This window comes from Mixophyes fleayi, chromosome 9 (genome assembly GCF_038048845.1).
Source record: "Mixophyes fleayi isolate aMixFle1 chromosome 9, aMixFle1.hap1, whole genome shotgun sequence".
Classification (NCBI taxonomy): domain Eukaryota; kingdom Metazoa; phylum Chordata; class Amphibia; order Anura; family Limnodynastidae; genus Mixophyes; species Mixophyes fleayi.
Window position 1 is genome coordinate 55,666,958 of NC_134410.1, and position 20,302 is coordinate 55,687,259.

Genomic DNA, 20,302 nt, shown 5'->3' on the forward strand with positions numbered 1-20,302 from the left:
TTTTATTTTGAGTATGGCTGAAAAAAGTCTATAAAACTTCAATGTATTTAGGAATGTCCAGAATCATGATCCATCCTATCAGTGTTTAATGACAATATGAGTCATTTTTCAGTGATTTTAGATTTTGATTGTTTTTATCCATAAATTCATCCTAAATGTTCCTTGACACTTTTTGCAAATAGCGTTTTTGTCTCGCCTTAATTTGTGGGAGTGTATGAATTTTGATTATGATTTATGTGTGGTGTGTTTAAATGTGGTGTGTTTCCTCTGTTTGTTTGTGACTGTCCAAAATTTCCTCTGTTGTGTTTTTGTTTTTGTTTTTTTAAACCCAAAACCTTTTGAGCGTAAGTTCCCTGCAGAACATGCTGGGGTCTATTAATGCATCAAAACTTGATGTGTATGTTGTTGAGATAAATGTCCCCTTTTATGCAGGCTTAATTGGTGTGTTTATCATTTTTCTAATGCTAGGTGAACATTTCTTGCTTTATTTCAATTTGTTTTTCTCTTTTGGTCTTCCATATCAGGATTACTTTTGAATGCCCTGTTCTAAAATAAAGCCCTAACAATTTGTTGTCTATGAAGGACATATTTTATGGTTAATTTTATTTTGGTGGTGATTCAGATGTGTATTAACTTCTACTTCAAATTGTTGTTGGCTCGTACCTTTATTTGTTGTAATGGGTTTGCTATCCTTTCTGGGTGTCTGGGTTGTGAGGTGAATGGTTTTTTTTGTACAGTAGACGTTCATAACATCCTAATAAATGTTTTTGTTTTGTTTTGTCGTCTGTCCTCAGAAACTTCTTACTAACTTACATACCCAATTATTTAACCGTATCAGGAAAGGCTGATATACATGAATATGCGGTATCAAAATCCATAGTGAATTCAGGGATTTTCTCTTAGCCACTAAAATCTTCCTACTTTTGGGTACATTAGGAAAAGTAAATGACAACAGATAGAACATTCTGAGATGGTAACTGAGACATGCCAGAATCCTTTGTTTTCTCCCTTATCTTAGGTTCCTTGGCAGCTTAATATGTGTTAGCATCGCTTGCTTGGCCACAACTTGTGTTCCACTTGAATCAGATCCCTTACCTTTCCACTTTTCTCTGTAATACCCATTTTTATGTCTCCTAGTTCTTTCAATTTAAGAAACAGGTTGCCTTGCATTACTTACTGAAACTGTTCATATACATTGTATTGCTTGTCAAAAATGGGGATGGGGGGGTGTGGAATGAGTATTTTGAAATTGTTTGATGATCATAACCACTGATGATGTTTCTTGTGCTTCGCACCCTATGACTGTCTATATTGCAATGAGTGTAGTTGACATATGTTCACCACCTGCCCTGTACCTAGAAACTTTACTGAACATCTGGAAAATAGGGATGACATACACATTCAATTGGAAAATAAACAACAACAATATCTTGCAAATGACTTAAACAAAAACAAATGCCTGGCACACTATTGCTTTATTTTTTTATTTTTCTTTGTAAAAACATGGTGCATATGAGTACTTTGGGAAAACTGTTTATAATAACAATTTCCTAAAACAGAAAGTAACCTACACTATTAGAACAAGGAAGAGTCAAAATCTAATATATAACACTTTAGACAGTTACAAGAAAATCATGGTATGTGTGAAAGCTTTATGTTTTCTTATTGTTCTGTAAATATATACAGAAGGAGTTAAATGTTATATAATGGTATATGCTAGAGAAGAGTCACATTTTTCCCACATTATTTTGAGATAAATTCCATCTGAATTTTCAATTAAAATTTGATAGCACTTAAATTCAGATGTTACTGAGATGATTTATTTTTAGCACTCTTTCTGATCTGAGATGGGTTTTTTTTTATGACTTTCACATTGGTAATGGTGTATAAGTTTACTGGAATATTGGGTATAATAAAGGCTAAATCATAATCTATAGTCTTATAATATACAGAAACACAAAGTAAAACAGTTTGGGTAGGATGCACCTGTTCATCCTGACATAGTCTAACAGATGAAATGCGTAGTAAAGGTATACCTGGACCAATCTGTTTTAAAAAGACTAACCCAGTCTGAGGACATATCCAGCAAGTTCTCTTTGCTCCCTATTTTTAAACCCAAGCAAACCATCAACTTTCTTGAAAGGCAAAAATGGACTATAGCGAGGGTGGAAAAGGAGGATGCTACCTGAGTGCCCAGGAAACAGATTGTATGTATGTTTTAATATTTTAATTATAAACATGCTTCTCAAGGCTCTAAAAGTTTATGCAAGCTTTTGACCATGACTGCTTTTGGGCCTGGCCAGTCAATTAAGTAAAATAATTGTTTAGCCCTGAGTGTCTGAGTGCAAGATCTGGTGAATATTTATACACGTGCACCATAGATTGAACACAAATAAACTGAGTTGGATCGTCTTTTATGTTAGCTTTATCTCTTTCAATAACAATTTCTTACTGATAATTACACGCATAAAACAGTGGGTCAGTATTGCTAGTAATTAAAATGAAATATCTCTCCCCTGCATCCCCACTATGGCACATAGCCATTTACTGGAGTGCACCAGTAACTGCTCATTTTTGGCACTGTAGGGAAAACTAGCACAGTGCATACCATCCATATCGCTTCATTAGCATTCCATGTAGAAACGTTCATAGAACTCTGTTATAGAACTATGGATGGATTCCTCAAATGTCAAGAGGCACAGTGCCAACCAGGTAATAGTGGTGGCACTGTTTGCTATACAGTGAGGCATGTTTTATTGAAAAGGGGTTGTCCAAAAGTAGACAATGCCTTTAATACAACCTAGATAAAATTAATGGATTTATAAACATACACACACACATAAGACAGAACATTATTTTAATAATAATAAGTATTTTTAATATATGATATGTTTATTAAAGACTATACACATTTACAAGTTACAGTAATGACATACAAATTACAATGCCTCAATAAAAAAGATCCTATAATTAACCCTGCAATTTGTTCGGGCTATATTTGGGATTGAAGAATAAATATTGTAAAAGCAAGTAAAAAAGTAGAAGTAGTTAATAAGTCCTTTGTGTGATAACTTTACAGGCTGCATAGATAAGGAATGTGGGTGCGTGTTTCAAACATATCAAAATATTGTCATTTTTGTAGCTGTCATAACACCCTTAATTCAGACTTCAAATGATCAACATTTTGTTATTTAAGCCTAAGGGCTAGATTTACTAAGCTGCGGGTTTGAAAGAGTGGGGATGTTGCCTATAGCAACCAATCAGATTCTAGCTGTCATTTTGTAGAAGGTTCTAAATAAATGATAGCTATAATCTGAGTGTTTTTTTTATATATGCTAGGATAGGATCTGTCTATTGAATACATCCAAAATATTATTTGAACTGTGGCCCAAGCAACATAAATCAGTTTTAAGTCAGTATTGAGTAAAGTGGTATGATGCCATACCAATAAAGACAGTTATAGTATATGCTTGCTACAATTATTGATTTGCAAATTTTAAGCATTTAGCTCTACAAAGTAAAGCACTATACTGATAACCTGAAATGGTACATTAACTAAAGAGGATACTGATTGTATTAAGCAAAAAAAAGATAAATATTTTCTCTACAACATGATAGCACACCCCAAATTCCATGTTTAAGGACATGCTTGAATTATAAATGAAACTTGCTGTTCTCAAGCAGACATATTTTCAGTCAACAAACAAAAAGGGCCTACAGGCCTTATGATCATTTTTACAATGTGCATTGCAGCATGGCATTGCATTTATACATACATATATTTCGATGGCATCGGAGCTGGGAAGAGACCTGGCATGGAAAAGCAAAGCTGGAATAAATTGTAATGATTTTACTTTCCCCAGCACCTTTAATTTAAACATTTATTTAAAACAGTCGAGTATCTCAATTTGACAAACTATAGAAGATAGCATATGGAAGAACAATGGCTACAACTTTTCTTCAAAAGGGAAAGACTGCTAAAGTTAGTCAAATAATTGCCTTATGAGTAAATAAAATTACAAAATAGCAATACTTATGAGCAATTGAAATAAACCAACACATAAATGGTTAAATATAATTGATATGTACTTCATTACTAACACATGAACTAAAACTACACTGAGTTGATAATAGTGGGAGAAAAAATGATTAGAAGCAATTCTCCCACAGGGAGAGTTCTAATTCCCAGTTGACCCAACAAAAGGCAATAGGTACCACTTGCGGAATCATATTATTTATTGAAATCAGCTGGAAGGCTTAGCAGCAAAGGGGATCTGATTTATGTATCTGATTTATGTATCGGAGCATTACATGATCAGCTCACATGCAGTCATGTGCTGCCCTCTTTGCAATGTGTACACCACTGCTGCCAAGCCTCCTGGCTAAATGTGCTAAATAATGTCTGGGGGCATCCCTTTTAAACAAATTTTTGATAACATGGTAAACAGGGAAATCAGATTTGCTTGATTGTGGTAACCAATATCCTCATTAAGCTCTTTCATTTTTTTTTGAGAACATCCCTTGTATCCCTTTCATTGCCACTACTCCCAGATAGCCATGGATATAAAATTTGTGACGTATGCAGCTACCTATTGTGGCTGAGTAATAACTCATAGTGTATTCATAATCATTCTCTGCTTATAAAGTATTATTCTCCTTGTTCCTGGTTGACCATCTGGTCATCTAATCAGATCCTCATCCGTGTAAAAAACGTGAGAGACAAATCTTGCAGCCTAGTGACATGAGAGACCAGTCACCCTATAGGATGATTTTCTTGTCATTTCATCACTTCCTGGACTCATCAGAGAGCTGCCTATGTTCCAATCAGGTTTTTGTTTCAATAACTGTTTTTCACTGAAAAATGTTGCCAGCTGTGAACCAGACATTGTCTTTTACTTTCTATGGAAAAAGTTATGAAGGTTCGGGGAAGGGAATGTAATTCAATTTTGATATTTGTTTGTTGTTTTGGCCTATACTTTGGCTTTGTGTTTTGTTGAAAATGCATGCTAGTCCCACTTGATATTTGCTTGACCTTTTGATGCTTCTTTAGTAATGAGGTAAGTCGTTTTTGGTACAATAGGTTGTAAATAAACCTGAATACAAAAATGAATCTTTTTTGATCATTAATAACGATCTGAAGCAACAAAGGAGCTGACAGAAATAAAATTCTTCCTTGCTCAAACACACAATGTTGTACCCCTAAACGCATAGTAATATATATTGTATATATATTTCATAGTGGCTAATCAAGGCATTCATTTACAATGTACTTTAATGTTAAATAGATTAAATTATAGATGTATTTTCTTTGACATCTGAAAACAGAGTTTTTTTCTCAGGCAATAGAGTTGGTTCATCAAAGAAGGCATAGCTTTTGGTGTCCTTTATTAACCTGCAATTTTAAAAAAAACAACCAATTAGTTATGTCCATTGAAGAAATTTTACATATAGGTTGAACAGATGGGATTATGTCCAAATTCTAGTCTCTCTAATCACCATGTGTGTGCTCCCAATATTTCACAGCAAATCATGTAGTAAAGGTTTCTACTTCTCCTGTTCATGATTAGTTTCTGCCTTTAACTTTATAAAGAGCACTTAGTGGAGGATTAGTTATAGAGACAGCTCAAACATACTGTTATACTCTTATTTCACAGGAATGTCACTAATCCTTTAAAGTTTAAAAACAACAACTTGCCTATACTTTAAAGACATATAGAACTCCTCAGGGCTGACACAGAGTGGAACATACACTTCAGGGCTGAAACAGAGTAGTTTGCTTATTGAAAATTGATTGATTTCATTCTATGCATGCCCACAGAAACTCTCGCAAGTACCTAGGCCTATGCAGAGTAACACACATCCACACGTGCGCCTGCTTTCATCTGAAGATGGGGGAGGGAAATGGTGTTGTGGCATAGGTCAAGTACAGTAAGAGTATGTTCACAGAATTGAGAGCTAATGAAGACCTGAACAGAGATGGAGATATGTCTTTTACAGCTGTATTATTTGAATCAACCTAAGGGCTGATGCAAATTCCCTAACAGAAATGAATAAGTGTTTGGATGCCTTTCTTACAGAACATCATGGGATGAGTGATTCAGGGAATTTATTTGATTGCTATTTTTGTGGTCAGATAAGACAACTGTCACAACTGTTTTGCCTTCTTCTGTGTCACCACAATTAGAATTTAAGACAGACTGAACTTGATTGACCTGTGTATTTTTTAACCTTACTATCTAACTGTGATTATAGATTAAATGCAGCACCGCAGTACAACATACTGTAATAGATTACCTTTTGCATTAGATACATTCCTCTCCACTGGGTGCTGTAAGTGGATTGCAATTCCTTGACCTGGTTTCTTGTAAGCGGATATTAGATTCTGGACCTTTCTAAACATTCTTTTTGGGACACCGGGTGCAGCCTAAAAATGCATGAAATCAAATGAAACAAAATAAAATGCTGGCCAATTTTTATTTTAAAATAATGTATATTTTACATACCAATTGTTTTATATTTATTACACCTTATGTCATATTACAAATTGGACTAATTAAAGGAAAAATGCATCCGTAAAAATGCAGATGTAAAATGTTTCCAAAAAAATAAAACAATAACACGTGTATGCTGGGATTCACGTATATTTAGTTACGTACCACTCAGCATACTATGCTAATGTTGCGCTCCCCCTTTCCCAACTGTGCTCAGCACTCATAGCCTGGGTTCGGAAATTGCAGGGGAATGAACAGCACGTGATCCCTCTGCAAAAACTGCAACCAGCACTGGGCTATGACAGGCTGAGCTAGTGGCACTATAACAGGAAAAACCCACTGAAACCGTGAAAAATATTTTATAACAATAAACACTGCCCGACACTTTATTTTATTAATTGTTTACACACATAACTCAAGGGTGATCCTCTTCATTCTATCATCTTTTAATGTAATGGGAATAAAAATAAAACATTGCGATATTAAATACTTGAACAGAGGAGCCATAGTGCTTTCAGCATGAAGTTGAGTTTTCCTAGAGGTGGTGGAGACATATTTTTGCTGGACCAATTGCCCTAGGGATTAAGCTCTGTGCTGAACAGGCTGGAATTGGGTAACACTGTGACAAGGGGACCCCATTAGGTCTGTTTCCCTGTTACAGTTCCAGCAGCCCGGCCTGTCATACACCGCACTGGTTGCGGCTTTTGCGGGAAGGGGGGCATGCAGTTATGGGGGAAGGGGGGCACATTGTTTTTAAAAAAATCTGTATCTCTCTCTATGCCCTATCTAGGGATTTTGATCACTCCCCTCCTAGACTCCTTGATTGAGACTAACTATACTCCACTAATGATGCAACTAAACGCCTTAGCAAAATCGTGGCAACACCATGAGGTCGCCTGGCTAGGCAGGATAGCCACGTTTAAAATGTCCCTCCTACCCAAAATGATGTATCTATTTAGGACTTTGCCTTTTAAGCTGCCCAAACTCTATATGGATAAACTACGTGGCCTACTTACTTCTTATGTATGGAAGGGAAAACCACCTAAACTCACTCATACGACTATGTCCCGTCCAAAAAAGACTGGGGGTCTTGCCTTACCGGATCTGGTAAAATACCAGGAAGCAGCCATTTTAGCTCAGCTCCAAGACTGGTCCCTTCCAGGTTCCCACAAACCTTGGGTTGACCTGGAGAGAGGTCTTAATCATACATTTCCGTTGGCTGATCTTCTTTGGATCCCCAGGTCTTGGAGGCCCCCTCAGACTACCCTACCACGACTTACGAGCGATGCTCTCATAATTTGGGACATATTTTTGAAGGTATCTAATCTCGTCTCCCTCCCTACCTCTAATATCTCCCTCCTTGCTTTAGCTAAACCCATACCTAATTTAAACCTATCCTTGTGGCGCTCAAGGGGCATTACCAATGTCAAAGTGCTTCATTCTGACACAACGCTATTACCTTTCTCTGATTTGAGGGAAAAATTCCAGATCCCTAACCAGGATTTCTATAAATACCTTCAGGTCAGGCATTGGCTGCATTCCTTGCGCACACAAGGCACTCCTCTACAACATCCTCCAGCCCTTTTCCTGTCCAGACTCTCAACCGGAACCAACAAAGCGGCTATCTCCTTCTGGTACACGCACGTCAACACAAGCCAGCAGTCGGTGAAAGCTCCCTCCCAATTAGCCTGGGAGAGAGATCTTGGCCGGGAATTTGAACCGAAACAATGGGGCCGTATCTATCAAAATGCCCAACGGATGTCGAGGTGCTTGAACCACACGGAGATGCTCTATAAGCTGCTTCATAGACTCTACATGACCCCTGACAGATTGCATAAGATGTGGCCCAGACTAGGGCCTGTTGGCGCGAATGTGGGGAAGTAGGGGACATCTTCCATGTTTTCTGGAGTTGTCCCGTGGTCCGTGTTCTCTGGGCAGAGGTATATGTATTAATATCTAAGGTCATTCGAACTCCGATAATTAAAACTCCGGAAGTAGCACTTTTACACTTTTTCCCACCAGAAATTCTACCAGGGGATCGGTATGTCATAGGTCACATTTTTATAGCTACCCGTGCGGTGATAGCCCAAGCGTGGAAATCAACTACGCTTCCTTCAATAGCTAAAATAATCTCTAAGGTTCAGCTGAGCTGTGACATGGAAACTTTGGGAGTACTGTACGCCTCTTCTGCCTCCTCTCCCCACATTAAATGGTTTGACTGGAACCGATATGTCTTCAAAACATCAGTTCAGTCAGTCTCCTCAAGTTCCCTCGCAACCTGTTACAGCAATATCTGGAAAGGGGCCTCTCAAGCTGCATACTGAACAATTTGTAATCTGTTAAGATGTTGGGATTTGTACATCCTGTTGCTATTGATGTGTACTGATATGTACTGCCTCCCTTCCCCCTCCTTTATACCTACCCTTCCCATACATTCCCCTTGTTTTTTTGTGTGTAATTTTCTTTTTTGTGTATGTATACCCTGTAATTAAAAGTTTTAATAAAAATCATTATTGAGAAGAAAAATCTGTATTTCATTTCATTTCTTTTCACACTGGCAAGGTCTGTGCTCCCACAACTGATACGTCTCCTGACTGGTGTATCTGTGTCTGTTTCACCCTGTGAATGTGCCGCAATTACTTTACATGCTGTTACTGTACTGACCTATACTTGCACACCCTTCCCTCTCCCATTCATCCTAAGTGTAAAGAGTAGTAACTGTAGGATACAGCTGAGTCTGCATATGGACACAAGCATATGTAGGTATTGTTCAACTCTACATGAAAACCATTGAATACCACTGTGCTATTTGTATTGATCTTTCTTTACACAGGAAGTCTCAACTATTTTAATATTAAAACTGACGTGTTAATAAAATATTATTAACATGACTGGGAAAACCTTATTGCAGATTTATAAGTGAAATCGTTAGTGGAAAATGTATCAATGTTTAAAGTGGACCTGTCAACCTGATATAAAACTACAATACAATACCAAGGTCATTCTTACATTTTATTACCACAAAATGGTGCTAGTAAAGAGCGTACTTACCTCAGCCGACCAGGAACCAGTTGTCGTTTGTGACACTCTGTATGTGTAAATCAAGTCTTTGTGCCTGCAGACAAGGTGCGGTGATAAAAACTACATATTAGCACATTTCAAGCATGTTAATTGATGTAAACAGTAATTTGGATAACAATACATGTACATATTGAAGTACCTTATTTGAGGAGTGTAATATTCTAGTATAGTTCATATATATTTATATATGTTCCTGTATACATTGCATTGTTGAAAGCAAAAGCGGGAATAGTGGGAGTAATTTATCTATTTTCATTTATAATGGCCAAAGTGTACAGTAATGTGTTATTTTGAAAGATTCAAATATAATTATTGGAGATGAATTGTTCGGATATGGAGAAATCTGCCAGATCTGAGATTTGGTCATAACGCGTGACAATTTTGGATCTCGAAACAAAGCAAAGCAAAGAGTCATTTCTGGGAAAATATTGAAGCAAAACCCGCAAGAGTTTTGGATTGATATTTTATACATAGCCTTCTCTCACTTTCCATTGTGCCATTTTAGAACAGACAGTGTGTAGCGAGGAGGTTAGCTGTAGTGCTCTGCTCTGAAAATAGCGTTTAGGGTGAAAGAAGGACAGAGAAAACAATAAAGTAGTTATGATTATTGTAAAGCAGTTCGGTAGAGATCAGTTAGCCAGAATAGTTTGCTGATCAATTGGTTTTAATTTCAATCTGTCAGAAAGTTTAGATAGAGTAGTGGCTAATAGTTTTTTAATGTACATATAATACTACTATAGACAGAGTTAAATATCATTCTAAAACAAGTAGTATATTTAGTGGAGAAAAACAGTGTGTTTTTGCTATATGACTATTGACAGCAGAATCCAAAAGACAAAATTATTTAATTCATTTAAAAATTTAAGTTTTCTAGTGAAAGTAATCTTGAGTGGGGGGGTAGTGACATCTGAATTCATTTTAAAAAAACTGTGTGTTTGCATGTGTGTCAAGGCAACTGCACACTCCAAAAAAACACTATATATTCTAATCTTTTGTAGTTTTCAATACTTGTCAGTTTTTAAAGGGTCATTCAGTGACATCTATTTTTAAAAAAGGTGTTTGCATGTCAGTGTCAACACAGCAGAACACCCCCAAAACACTATGTATTCTAACCTTTTGTATTTTTCAATTTTGTGTCATTCAGAGACATTTATATTAAAAAAAAGGATAAGTGAGTGTAAAGGTTTTTTCTGGGCATTTTCGACATTCAGTGACTGTATGTAGAACACTGCAGCTGCTGCAAAAAAATTACATCTGCCATGCCACCATCCGAAGCAAGCCCATTAGATACTTAGACAAGTAGATATCTAATTGCAAAATGCTATGTAATTTGCTGTCGTTATATAAATAAATTATGATGATAGATGAAGGTGGCCTGCACCCATACTACAAAACTTCAAAGACTATGCACACAATACATTTTGAATGTTAACAGGGAATCCATCATAGACAGTAAAGCTACAGTAACAGAAAGAGGTCATTGGATGGGCAGTGGTATGAATGAATAGAGATAGTATTTATAAAAGTAAATAGACGAAGATGGCCTGAACCCATAACAGAAGCTTCAAAGACTAGTACTATACAATTCTTGATTTGCAAAGCATTCATTGTTCGCCAAGGATGGCGTTTTCAAATATCTTGCTGCTATATAAATAAATGTTAATGATGATAGCTGAAGATGGTCTGTACCAATACTACAAAACTTCAATGATTAGTACTATGCACTTCTCAATTGGCAGAGCATTCATCATTAGCCAAGAGTAGAGCTATGAGTAAGGTAGATCTGTGCTGCAATGTTGCCCTTGTAAATTAAACAAGGGAACTCTCATATAAATGCCATGTATTGTATATCTACATCCAGTTACCATGTCCAGTTTGAGATTTAAAATTTCAATCTCAATTCATCCTTTTGGCTAAGCAGCAGAGTAGTATCTGACCTAGTATGGTAGGTTTGGGACAACCTGAATGGGTGGTTTGACTGGATCACTTATAAATAACTTATGGTATAAATTTATTTAAAGGAAATAGCATAAGGCGCTTATTTATATAACTGGAAATGTACTTATTTTTGATATTGTGTGTATTTTGGTAAAGGAAATATCTTTATTTCTGAGACCAGGGGAGGGAAGTCGTCTTTGTTTTAACTTTACTAGAGGAAATGCATTATTTTTGATGTATATATCTGATGCAATAAGCATTTTTTAGAGGAAGTCTTTTGTGTATTTTGGTGTATTGAAATGACTTGTTTGGGGTTTTGTTTCTTTTGGAATTCTTAAGTACAGGAAATGTGTATTCTGCAACTGTCTGAAGAAATTACCCATGTTAATCGCATGTTAATTAGACCTTTCAATGTGTGATGTCCAAACACACCTGGAGGCACTGGAAGGTTTAATTAGACTTGCTGTTAGATTTTCTCTGTGTCTAAAACAAGATGCAGGAAATCACAGGATGTTTTAGGATATCACAGATAAGTGTAAATATTGTTAACTTTGCATTGCATGTAAATCCATGTTTGGGTAAACATATTGCATTCTGATACTAAATATAACTCAGACCTCAGGGGGCTGGCTTACCCTTGAGGCTGTGTCCAAAACTGTATAAAAAAGCACTGTTTTGTATTGAAAATTGATCTTTTTGTTTCATCTGACCTGCTCACTGGTGCCTTCAACCAGGTAAACAAATAAACAACACTTGCTTCACAGACCTGCTTGTAGATCTCTGTGACCTACAGATTAGACCAAACTCGATCCGTTCCCAGTTGTTCTGAGGTTTGGACCCAGTTTTCAGGTACCACCACTCTGCCCACTATCCAGCAGCTCTGGCCAGTGTGATAGGCCAGGGGGGATCCATCCACAGCAACCCTGATCCATAGGAAGAGGTCAGGGGTACCAGCCCAGGTACACCAGTAATGGGGTATACTAGCAGCATCAGTTACCCAGAAGAAACCCGGTACTGGATGCCGGTAAGGAGTCCAGTGGTGGAAGCATTTTACAATGCCCTTCCCATACAAATACAAATTTAATTGAGACTTGGTTTACACTCATTTTAGGATTAAAAGCTGCTGATGGCAGATGAAAACATCACTGGTGAGTATTTTGGGGATTTATTATTTTTAATAAAATTATGTGGTATAAATGAGGGTGTTTAGTGTCTTTATTGGGGTTTTATTATTTTTATTAAATGTATATGGTATGAATGAGAGGGTTGTGGTTTACTTAGCTTTTTGTATTGTGGAACTACAGGTCCCAGCCAGCGTGGGTGTCAGGGCATGTTGGTACTTGTGGTTCTCCAAGTGCCAACATGCCCTGGCTGCCATGGGTATGCTGGTGCTTGTAGTTATACAAGCATCAGCATGCCCACACTGTTTATGGCACCCTGGCTGACTGGGACTTATAGTTCCACAAAAAATGGCGTCTGTTTTTTTACATTTATATCGCCGTTAAAATACTCCCATATTGCTATTATAGCAAGCTGTATCCAGTACGATTTTTTTAATTCCTTTTGCCTCAACACCAACATTTTTTTCTCAGTGTAATTTAAACGCTGAAAGGTTGAGATACATTGTTGAAACATATGTGAACAGAACACATTGCACAGACTTTGTTGTCACCCTCAATTAGCAAACCTCATAGGCAGAATATTGCACATACTCCCACTGTCAACTACATTTCACAGTCTCACCCCATTATCAGCCACAATGCACAAACCCCATTGTCAGCTACACTGTACAGTTCGTTGCACTGGAGGGACTTATACAGAACCCATTGTTATCTATAATACACAAACCACATTGTCAGTTATATAATTAGATTGCACTCATAGACAGATTCCATAGGTCCCACTGTTTGCCATTTATTTTCCTTCCATTCCATCACAAGGAGAATGAAAAGTAGCCACATGTATGATACGAGGCACCTTAGTAGTGGCCATACACTGACTGACTGTGCCACTTGACCTGAGAGCTGTAGGTTTGTCTCTCAATTCAAATGGCTGTATCACGACTTTATTGCGATCTTTTGAGGCATTTGGAAGATGACTACACAGAAAAACTAACAGCAATCTTACAACCACATTTTCTTAAATATATGATAATGATCCTGGAAAAAGAAGAGGGGAAGGAGAGGTGGTTGGAAGCTGAAGAATGTTGTCAGTCTAAAGTGTCTCTGCGTGAATTGAAATGAATTAGTGACTTGTAAGAGCGCAGCAGTGAAAGTTATGTGTGGGACGCCAAATGCTGTTTGACTGAATTCTATGAGGCAATTCAACAACTGTGCTGAATTTTATGCACTGTTTCATTCCTTACCTAGGCTTTCTCCAGATTGACTTTAACTCACTCTGTTTTGTGTGTGTTCATTAATTCATTTGCATGCATCATTTGTTACATGTGATAGATAGATCTATTTTCATATAACTTAAATAGAGATGAGTACAACATCTGTTCAATGAAATATTAGTTTATTGTCCATTTGGCTTTGAAATTTCTTACATATATAATAACCCTATATTTTTTGATCTGTCACCCGCTGATGCTGTCTAAAACCAGTTTTAAGTGGATCAGTAAAGCCTTGCCACAATATAACTACCTTGCTCTCTCTCCCCCACAGGGTAGGGCTTCATTAGCAAGCTCTGCTATTATACCATTGTTAACTCATAGCAATGGGGGACTCATCCTCAGATGGACAACACTGGATGATTAGTTTGAATGGAATGAACCCTTTTCAGCAAACCACTATCATTATACACTTGAAGCAGTCATGCTGCCCACCATTCACTTTCTGGTGCATCATGTTATAGCTTTGTAGCATCAGAAAGACAATGTAATGCTTTTACTATCTTTACTGATCAGTGACGTTTTGATTGAAAACCACGGTAGTGATCTGGCAAATTGAAAACTTACCAACAAGCAATAATGCTTTTATAAGATACAAATGCAACTGTCCCTTAAACACTATGTGACAACAATGCTCCTCATTCTTTCTTTTAGATAGATTTAGTCTAAAGCAGTACCAAAATCATTTTTTTTAAGATCTCCCAAACAGCCAAATTCTGGTAAATAAAAATTGAAGAGCTATTTTCTTCCTACCAATCACCAAAAACAACAGGTATTCAAAATCTGTACTACTGCAATCACATTAATCTGAAAGACATTAATCAATTCTATAGGAGTTCTGCTGTCTATCATATAATTAAAATTTATATTTTCAGCCTAACATTGCTTTATTAAAGGTAAAAGAGTGAACAGAAGTTCCTTATTTTGTAAGATTAGTCCTGATAAAATCAAAAACACTATCACTACACATCACTGGAACCCAACACCAGGGGAGAAAGCGCAAGCGCAGAGAAGGGGGAATTCCAAATTTAATCTAAAACACTATGTAAACACTCTACTCTGGAAAAGTCTACTCTAACAAAAGCACTGTAAAAATGAGTCAGTACAACTACTAATCATGGAAATGTTGTGCAACAGTTTTTATTACTATTTTTTTTATTTATTTGGTTTAGAGTGGTATTTTGGACAGATCTTCTCTTGTCTATGCATACAAATGACCTCACAGTGAGGTATTGTTCTGTATACTTACATCCTTTGTCAGTAGATTTTATATGAGAATTTCAGACTCACCAATCTAATTGCAAAAAAAGCCACAATAAACTCAGGGGCCCAGCAACAGGGGTAGCAGTAGCAATCACACCAAGGGTTAGCAGGTTCTGGAGCCCTGTTGTTACCCTGTTACACAGGCTCAGGGCTGCTTGTTTTCTTCCCTCTCTTTGCAACTCCAAAACCATCAGCACACAGCATTATCACATGCTTTCTATATTGCGAGAACTTCATAAGGACCAGTGGCAGAACTACCATTGGTGGAGAGGGTGCGGTGAACAGGGGCCCATGGGGATAATGGGGCCCGATGCATGGGGAACTAGCGAACTGTGGTCCTGGTTCCCTCCTCCCCATTTCACTGCACAGGAGCCCACAGCTCGCTAGTTTCACCTTTGATAATGACATCGTTGCACAATACACTTGTTAAAACTCACAATTATGAAGTCTCCAATATACACTAAACAAACCATTTTTGGTCATCCACATATTAGGAGTGCCCTGGGGATCTTTAGTTAAACCACTGAATAGAGATGAATTCATTTTCAAATCTGTTCTATGGCACATTTGCTTCATTCTGCATTTGGCCATAGAATTTTGCCCATTTCACTACATGTGAAGAATAGCTTTAAGTGTTCCCTGTCCTACCCCAGCTACACCACATAGCAGAAGGAATTGACTGTTGACATTCTAGCTCTAATTATAGACACTTCTCTCCAATTGCCTATTACACATTGAAATTTGATTTGTGCAAAATTTTGACATAGGTTTGCTCATCTTTAGCACTAAATAAGGGTGCAAAGTCATACAAAGTCTGCGCAAGATGTACACTCACACCTCTCATATCAAAACGTCCTTTGTGATAAACTGTTTTAAGTTTACGCAGCAGGACTTACGTTTAAACTGTGGGGTCTACCAGGTTTTAAGCCCATATTTTCTGTTTATGTTACTGAATTTATTGCAAAATCTCAGATTCTGTTTGAATGATTTGATTTTCGAATTTCTGTAATGACATTTTGTATCCGAATCTTGTTATATAAAAATTATAGAATGTGGGGGCGAGTGCAGAAGATATGTGTAATTTCCAAAATTAAGATTTAAAAAAATGACAGTCAAAAATACAAATCTTTAATTATACAATACAGTTATTACAATAGGGAACTTGTTATAGAGCTAAAATGCGAACTTCTGAAGTGTGACAGTCTTCAGAACTGTAGTCTGCAACTCAGCAGTGGGAATTCTCCCACTGGAAAATATAAACATAATTTAATAATCTTAAAATTAAAAAAGTGTAAAGTCTTTAGAATACTTGGGGGTATATTTACTAAACTGCATTTTTGAAAAAGTGTAAATGTTGCCTAAAGCAACCAACCAGATTCTAGCTGTCATTTTGTAGACTACTAAATAAATGACAGCTAGAATCTGATTGGTTGCTATAGGCAACATCTCCATTTTTTCAAAACCGCAGTTTAGTAAACCCCCTGGAGGCCTAGACTGTTTTTAGGCAAAGTATGAAATAGACAAATTCAATGAAAAAAAAGGCTGTTACATTAAGATGTATATACACTGTAAATTGTTATGTAACAGCTTTGCTTTTCATAGAATGTGTCTATTTCATGGTTTGTCTAACTACTTTTTGCCTGAATTTTACACTTTGTTTTTAACATTTGCAGTACTTTGGGTTTTCATGGTTAGCTTAGTTGTGGTAGTGAAAGAGTTAGCAACGAACGGAATGTTTTGTGCTATGTTCATACTTATAAACTGACAGGTTGTTTTCAAGTCGTTTCTGCTAACGGAACAGATCTTATCTGAACTCCATAGCTTTGTCAATAGCTGAACACTTTTTATACCACCACTTCAAAGCTCTGCACATCCACTTTGAGAGGCATTGTTCTCCCCGCAGACAAGAGAATTAGAAATAAGGAAGTTGCTGAAAGTCTATTTTGTGCTTTCTTCAAAATGAATCAGAAATTAGTAGCCATTCAAGCAACATTTAGTGCAAAATGAGGTTTTGATTATAACATGTTTCAGCAAACTTAGAATATTCTGTGGAGTCAATGTGTAAAAGCAAAACTGATTAAATAAATTAGCTAAATTGTAGCTCCATGTGTAAGAATTGCAATGTACCACTCTGTTCTATAGAACAATTGGTCACATAAACATTAGTGATTACGCTGCTGCATGCATTTGCTTTCCATTTCTACCCATTTGTGAACTCAAAATTAATTATAGTGTTTGCAAATCATTTTCTTTTCATATGCGGAGTACAAAATGTGAGTGCACATCTCCTTTAACATGCAAGAGAAACAAACTTATTGTAATTGATCACTGGCCCGCTGCTGAGATGCCTTGTCTTCACTCGCAGCAGTACATTATCTTGAAATATAGTTATTTAGTATCAGAAAATCATTAGATTATATGTGTAAGTAATTGACAGCAGCCATCTCTTTCTTTATTGTCAGCATTCCTTAGTTTGGCAGATTGCACTCTATTTTATTGAAGAAAGATATTTCACGCCATAAAATATGGGGGCAAAGTTTCAAATAAAATCAGAAAAGTGCAAATGTTCTTGCCTTAAACAAATCATAAATTTCTGTTCTCACTACATTAAGGGGTATATTTATTAAACTGCGGGTTTGAAAAAAGTGGAGATGTTGCCTATAGCAACCAATCAGATTCTAGTTATTGTTTATTTAGTACATTCTCCAAAATGACAGCTAGAAGCTGATTGGTTGCTATAGGCAACATCTCCACTTTTTCAAACCCGCAGTTTAGTAAATCTAGCCCCAAGTGTTTTAAAAATATAATTGTAGTAATATAAGGGCATAAACTCTTTGGATTATAAAGATATTTGAATTTATTGAGTCCCATGACATGTATAAGGCACTTGGTCTGCAGCCTTGTGCCTTTCAATTATCGTTGGACTCCTTAGTGATTTTTAATATTGTTAAGAAATATAGGTATGTGTAAATGAAGTAGGAGTGTTTATTTTAACCTGATTTTGCTTTGACTCAATCTCATGAGACAGAAAGCACATTATCATCGAGATTTTAACCCACACTTCCCTTGCTATCTGGCATCAAAGAAAAGGGAGGAAGCTCCGAGCACTATCAAGAGTTTTTTCTTCAGTGAAAATTAATGCAATTTCACCATATACCCAACCATTGTGTCTTGTCTTTCGGGGTTCTTGGATCATGTAAAAGGGTAGGTTTTGGTGGTAAATGGTGAATGTGGGAAAAAGCTTAAATGCCAAAATTTGGTGAGCTTTACATTTTTAGTTACTCAGAGTTATATGTTATTTGCAGATGGTGCAGTTATGCTAGCTCAGGAAATGTGAAAAAAATTTATCTATCACCTCAGATTAACCCAATTCCTGTTAGTGTCCCGCATACACTGTATTGTCCCATGAATTTCTCTAACAATCTACTTCTGTGTGCCCTAGAACAATCTACTAGAGAATGGATGCATGTACTATGGACACAAAAATGTACTATGTATTGGTATTAATACATATATTTAAACGACTAGTATATTTACTTGAATATATAGTACTACTTTAACATTTCAAACTTTCAAATATGTGTTGTTGACTTACTAATGAACATTTCAATGGTAATCTAAGTTATCTTTTGGTAAAACTAGCATTTTGACTCTAAACGTAATTTAAGATAAGGTTTTACAAGGTGAAAAAGTTGATATAATAATATACATCAGTTCTTAAGAGTAAAAACAGCTTACATATTAAATAAATTCCGTAGCAGAGAAATTGCAGCAAAGGTTAATAAGAATATAATTATATGATCATTAAAAATATTTCCATGTCTGCAAAGATACAAATAATTCAGAGGTCTCTGTAACACATCTCATAGTATTGCAGTCGTATGTTATAACTGCAATAACAGACCAAATTGTGCTAATATGTATGTAATAATCATTTATCTGAACTGAAAAAAAAAAAATATCTTGGAACATAAAAGCACTGCTATTTTATCAAGGATTGGTGGTTGTTTGATTTGCAAGAATAAAAGATATGTTAACACAAAAAGACATAGTACTCACAGAACACATAGACAATACTTGTTAGCCATTGACTCGCTATCACGTAGTAAGTAACTTCCATCTTTTCCAGCCTCACAGAGAAGCTTCTCACCAGCCTCACGACTAATGTTCCCATGGTAAACCGACACATTCTCCATTTTATATAGATGTCAATTAATCCTGATAATAAAGAAGTATATTGTTGTGGCTGAGTTCAGGTAGAGGAAAATATCTTGAGCTCATCAAGTTTAAGCACAGAAGTACAGCAGTGTCACAGAGATGCAAAATGTTCATAAGTGGTGACAAATCCCTCCCATATATAAACTCACACGTGCAAAAGAGAATGGTATGATCTCATTTTTCCAGTACACTCTAAAACTAAGTGTTTTAGAGATGACAATAGTTTAGTTTCTTTCAGCTAAATTTGAAGCGATAAGTGATATGGGAAAAAAAACTCTTAAACACATGACAGGTGCAGTTTGTCCAGAAAAATCAATTTTCCAATATATATATATATATATATATATATATATATATGTGTGTGTGTAATATATATATATATATATATATATATATATATATATGTGTGTGTAATATATATATATATATATGTGTGTGTAATATATATATATATATATATATATATATATATATAGTTTCTGTATACTTTGCATTGGCAAAAGCAATGGTGGGAGTAGTTTATCTATTTTCATTTATAATGGCCAAAGTGTACAGTAATGTGACACTTTGCAAGATTCAAATATATTTATTTATTGGAGATGAATTGTTCAGATACGGAGAAATGCATATATATACGTATATTATACCCACTTTGTATTAAGGTGCAAAATGTTGTTCAAAATACACAGTAAAAGGTTTTGTTAGAATATAATGTAAAATCTAAAATATTTACTTGTTTAATTGTGATCTACAAGTGTCACTGTATTGCAAGTCAGATTGTTCTCTGGTAACTATTATGATATGGATATTATGTCATTGAGTCATTTCCCACTTTTTAGATGAAATGTTTCTTCTTGCAAATCACAATTAAGCATACAGATCATGACCTTTATGTCCTTAGCTTGCGGTAATGCATTAG

The 20,302-nt window shown here is 36.1% G+C and overlaps 1 protein-coding gene across 1 annotated transcript; it reads right to left on the reverse strand.

Moving 5' to 3' along the window:
- Window positions 1–2,895: 2,895 nt before the first annotated feature.
- SH2D1A (SH2 domain containing 1A) lies at window positions 2,896–19,499 on the reverse strand. Its single transcript, XM_075184366.1, has 4 exons — window positions 19,225–19,499; window positions 9,543–9,606; window positions 6,295–6,424; window positions 2,896–5,392 (listed from the first exon to the last, which is right to left on the reverse strand). Exons 1-4 carry the CDS (start codon window positions 19,359–19,361, stop codon window positions 5,388–5,390), a joined length of 336 nt encoding a protein of 111 aa, XP_075040467.1. The 5' UTR covers window positions 19,362–19,499; the 3' UTR covers window positions 2,896–5,387.
- Between the last annotated feature and the right edge of the window lie 803 nt (window positions 19,500–20,302).

Bases quoted from the DNA above. Each gene is read 5' to 3' on its own strand.
- SH2D1A (XM_075184366.1), bottom strand. From the start codon at position 19,361: ATGGAGAATGTGTCGGTTTACCATGGGAACATTAGTCGTGAGGCTGGT. The intron at 9,607-19,224 runs GTGAGTACTATG...CCTTGTCTGCAG, and splicing joins AAGTATTGTCTATGTGTTCT to GCACAAAGACTTGATTTACA. The intron at 6,425-9,542 runs GTAAGTACGCTC...ATGCATTTTTAG, and splicing joins CTGGTTCCTGGTCGGCTGAG to GCTGCACCCGGTGTCCCAAA.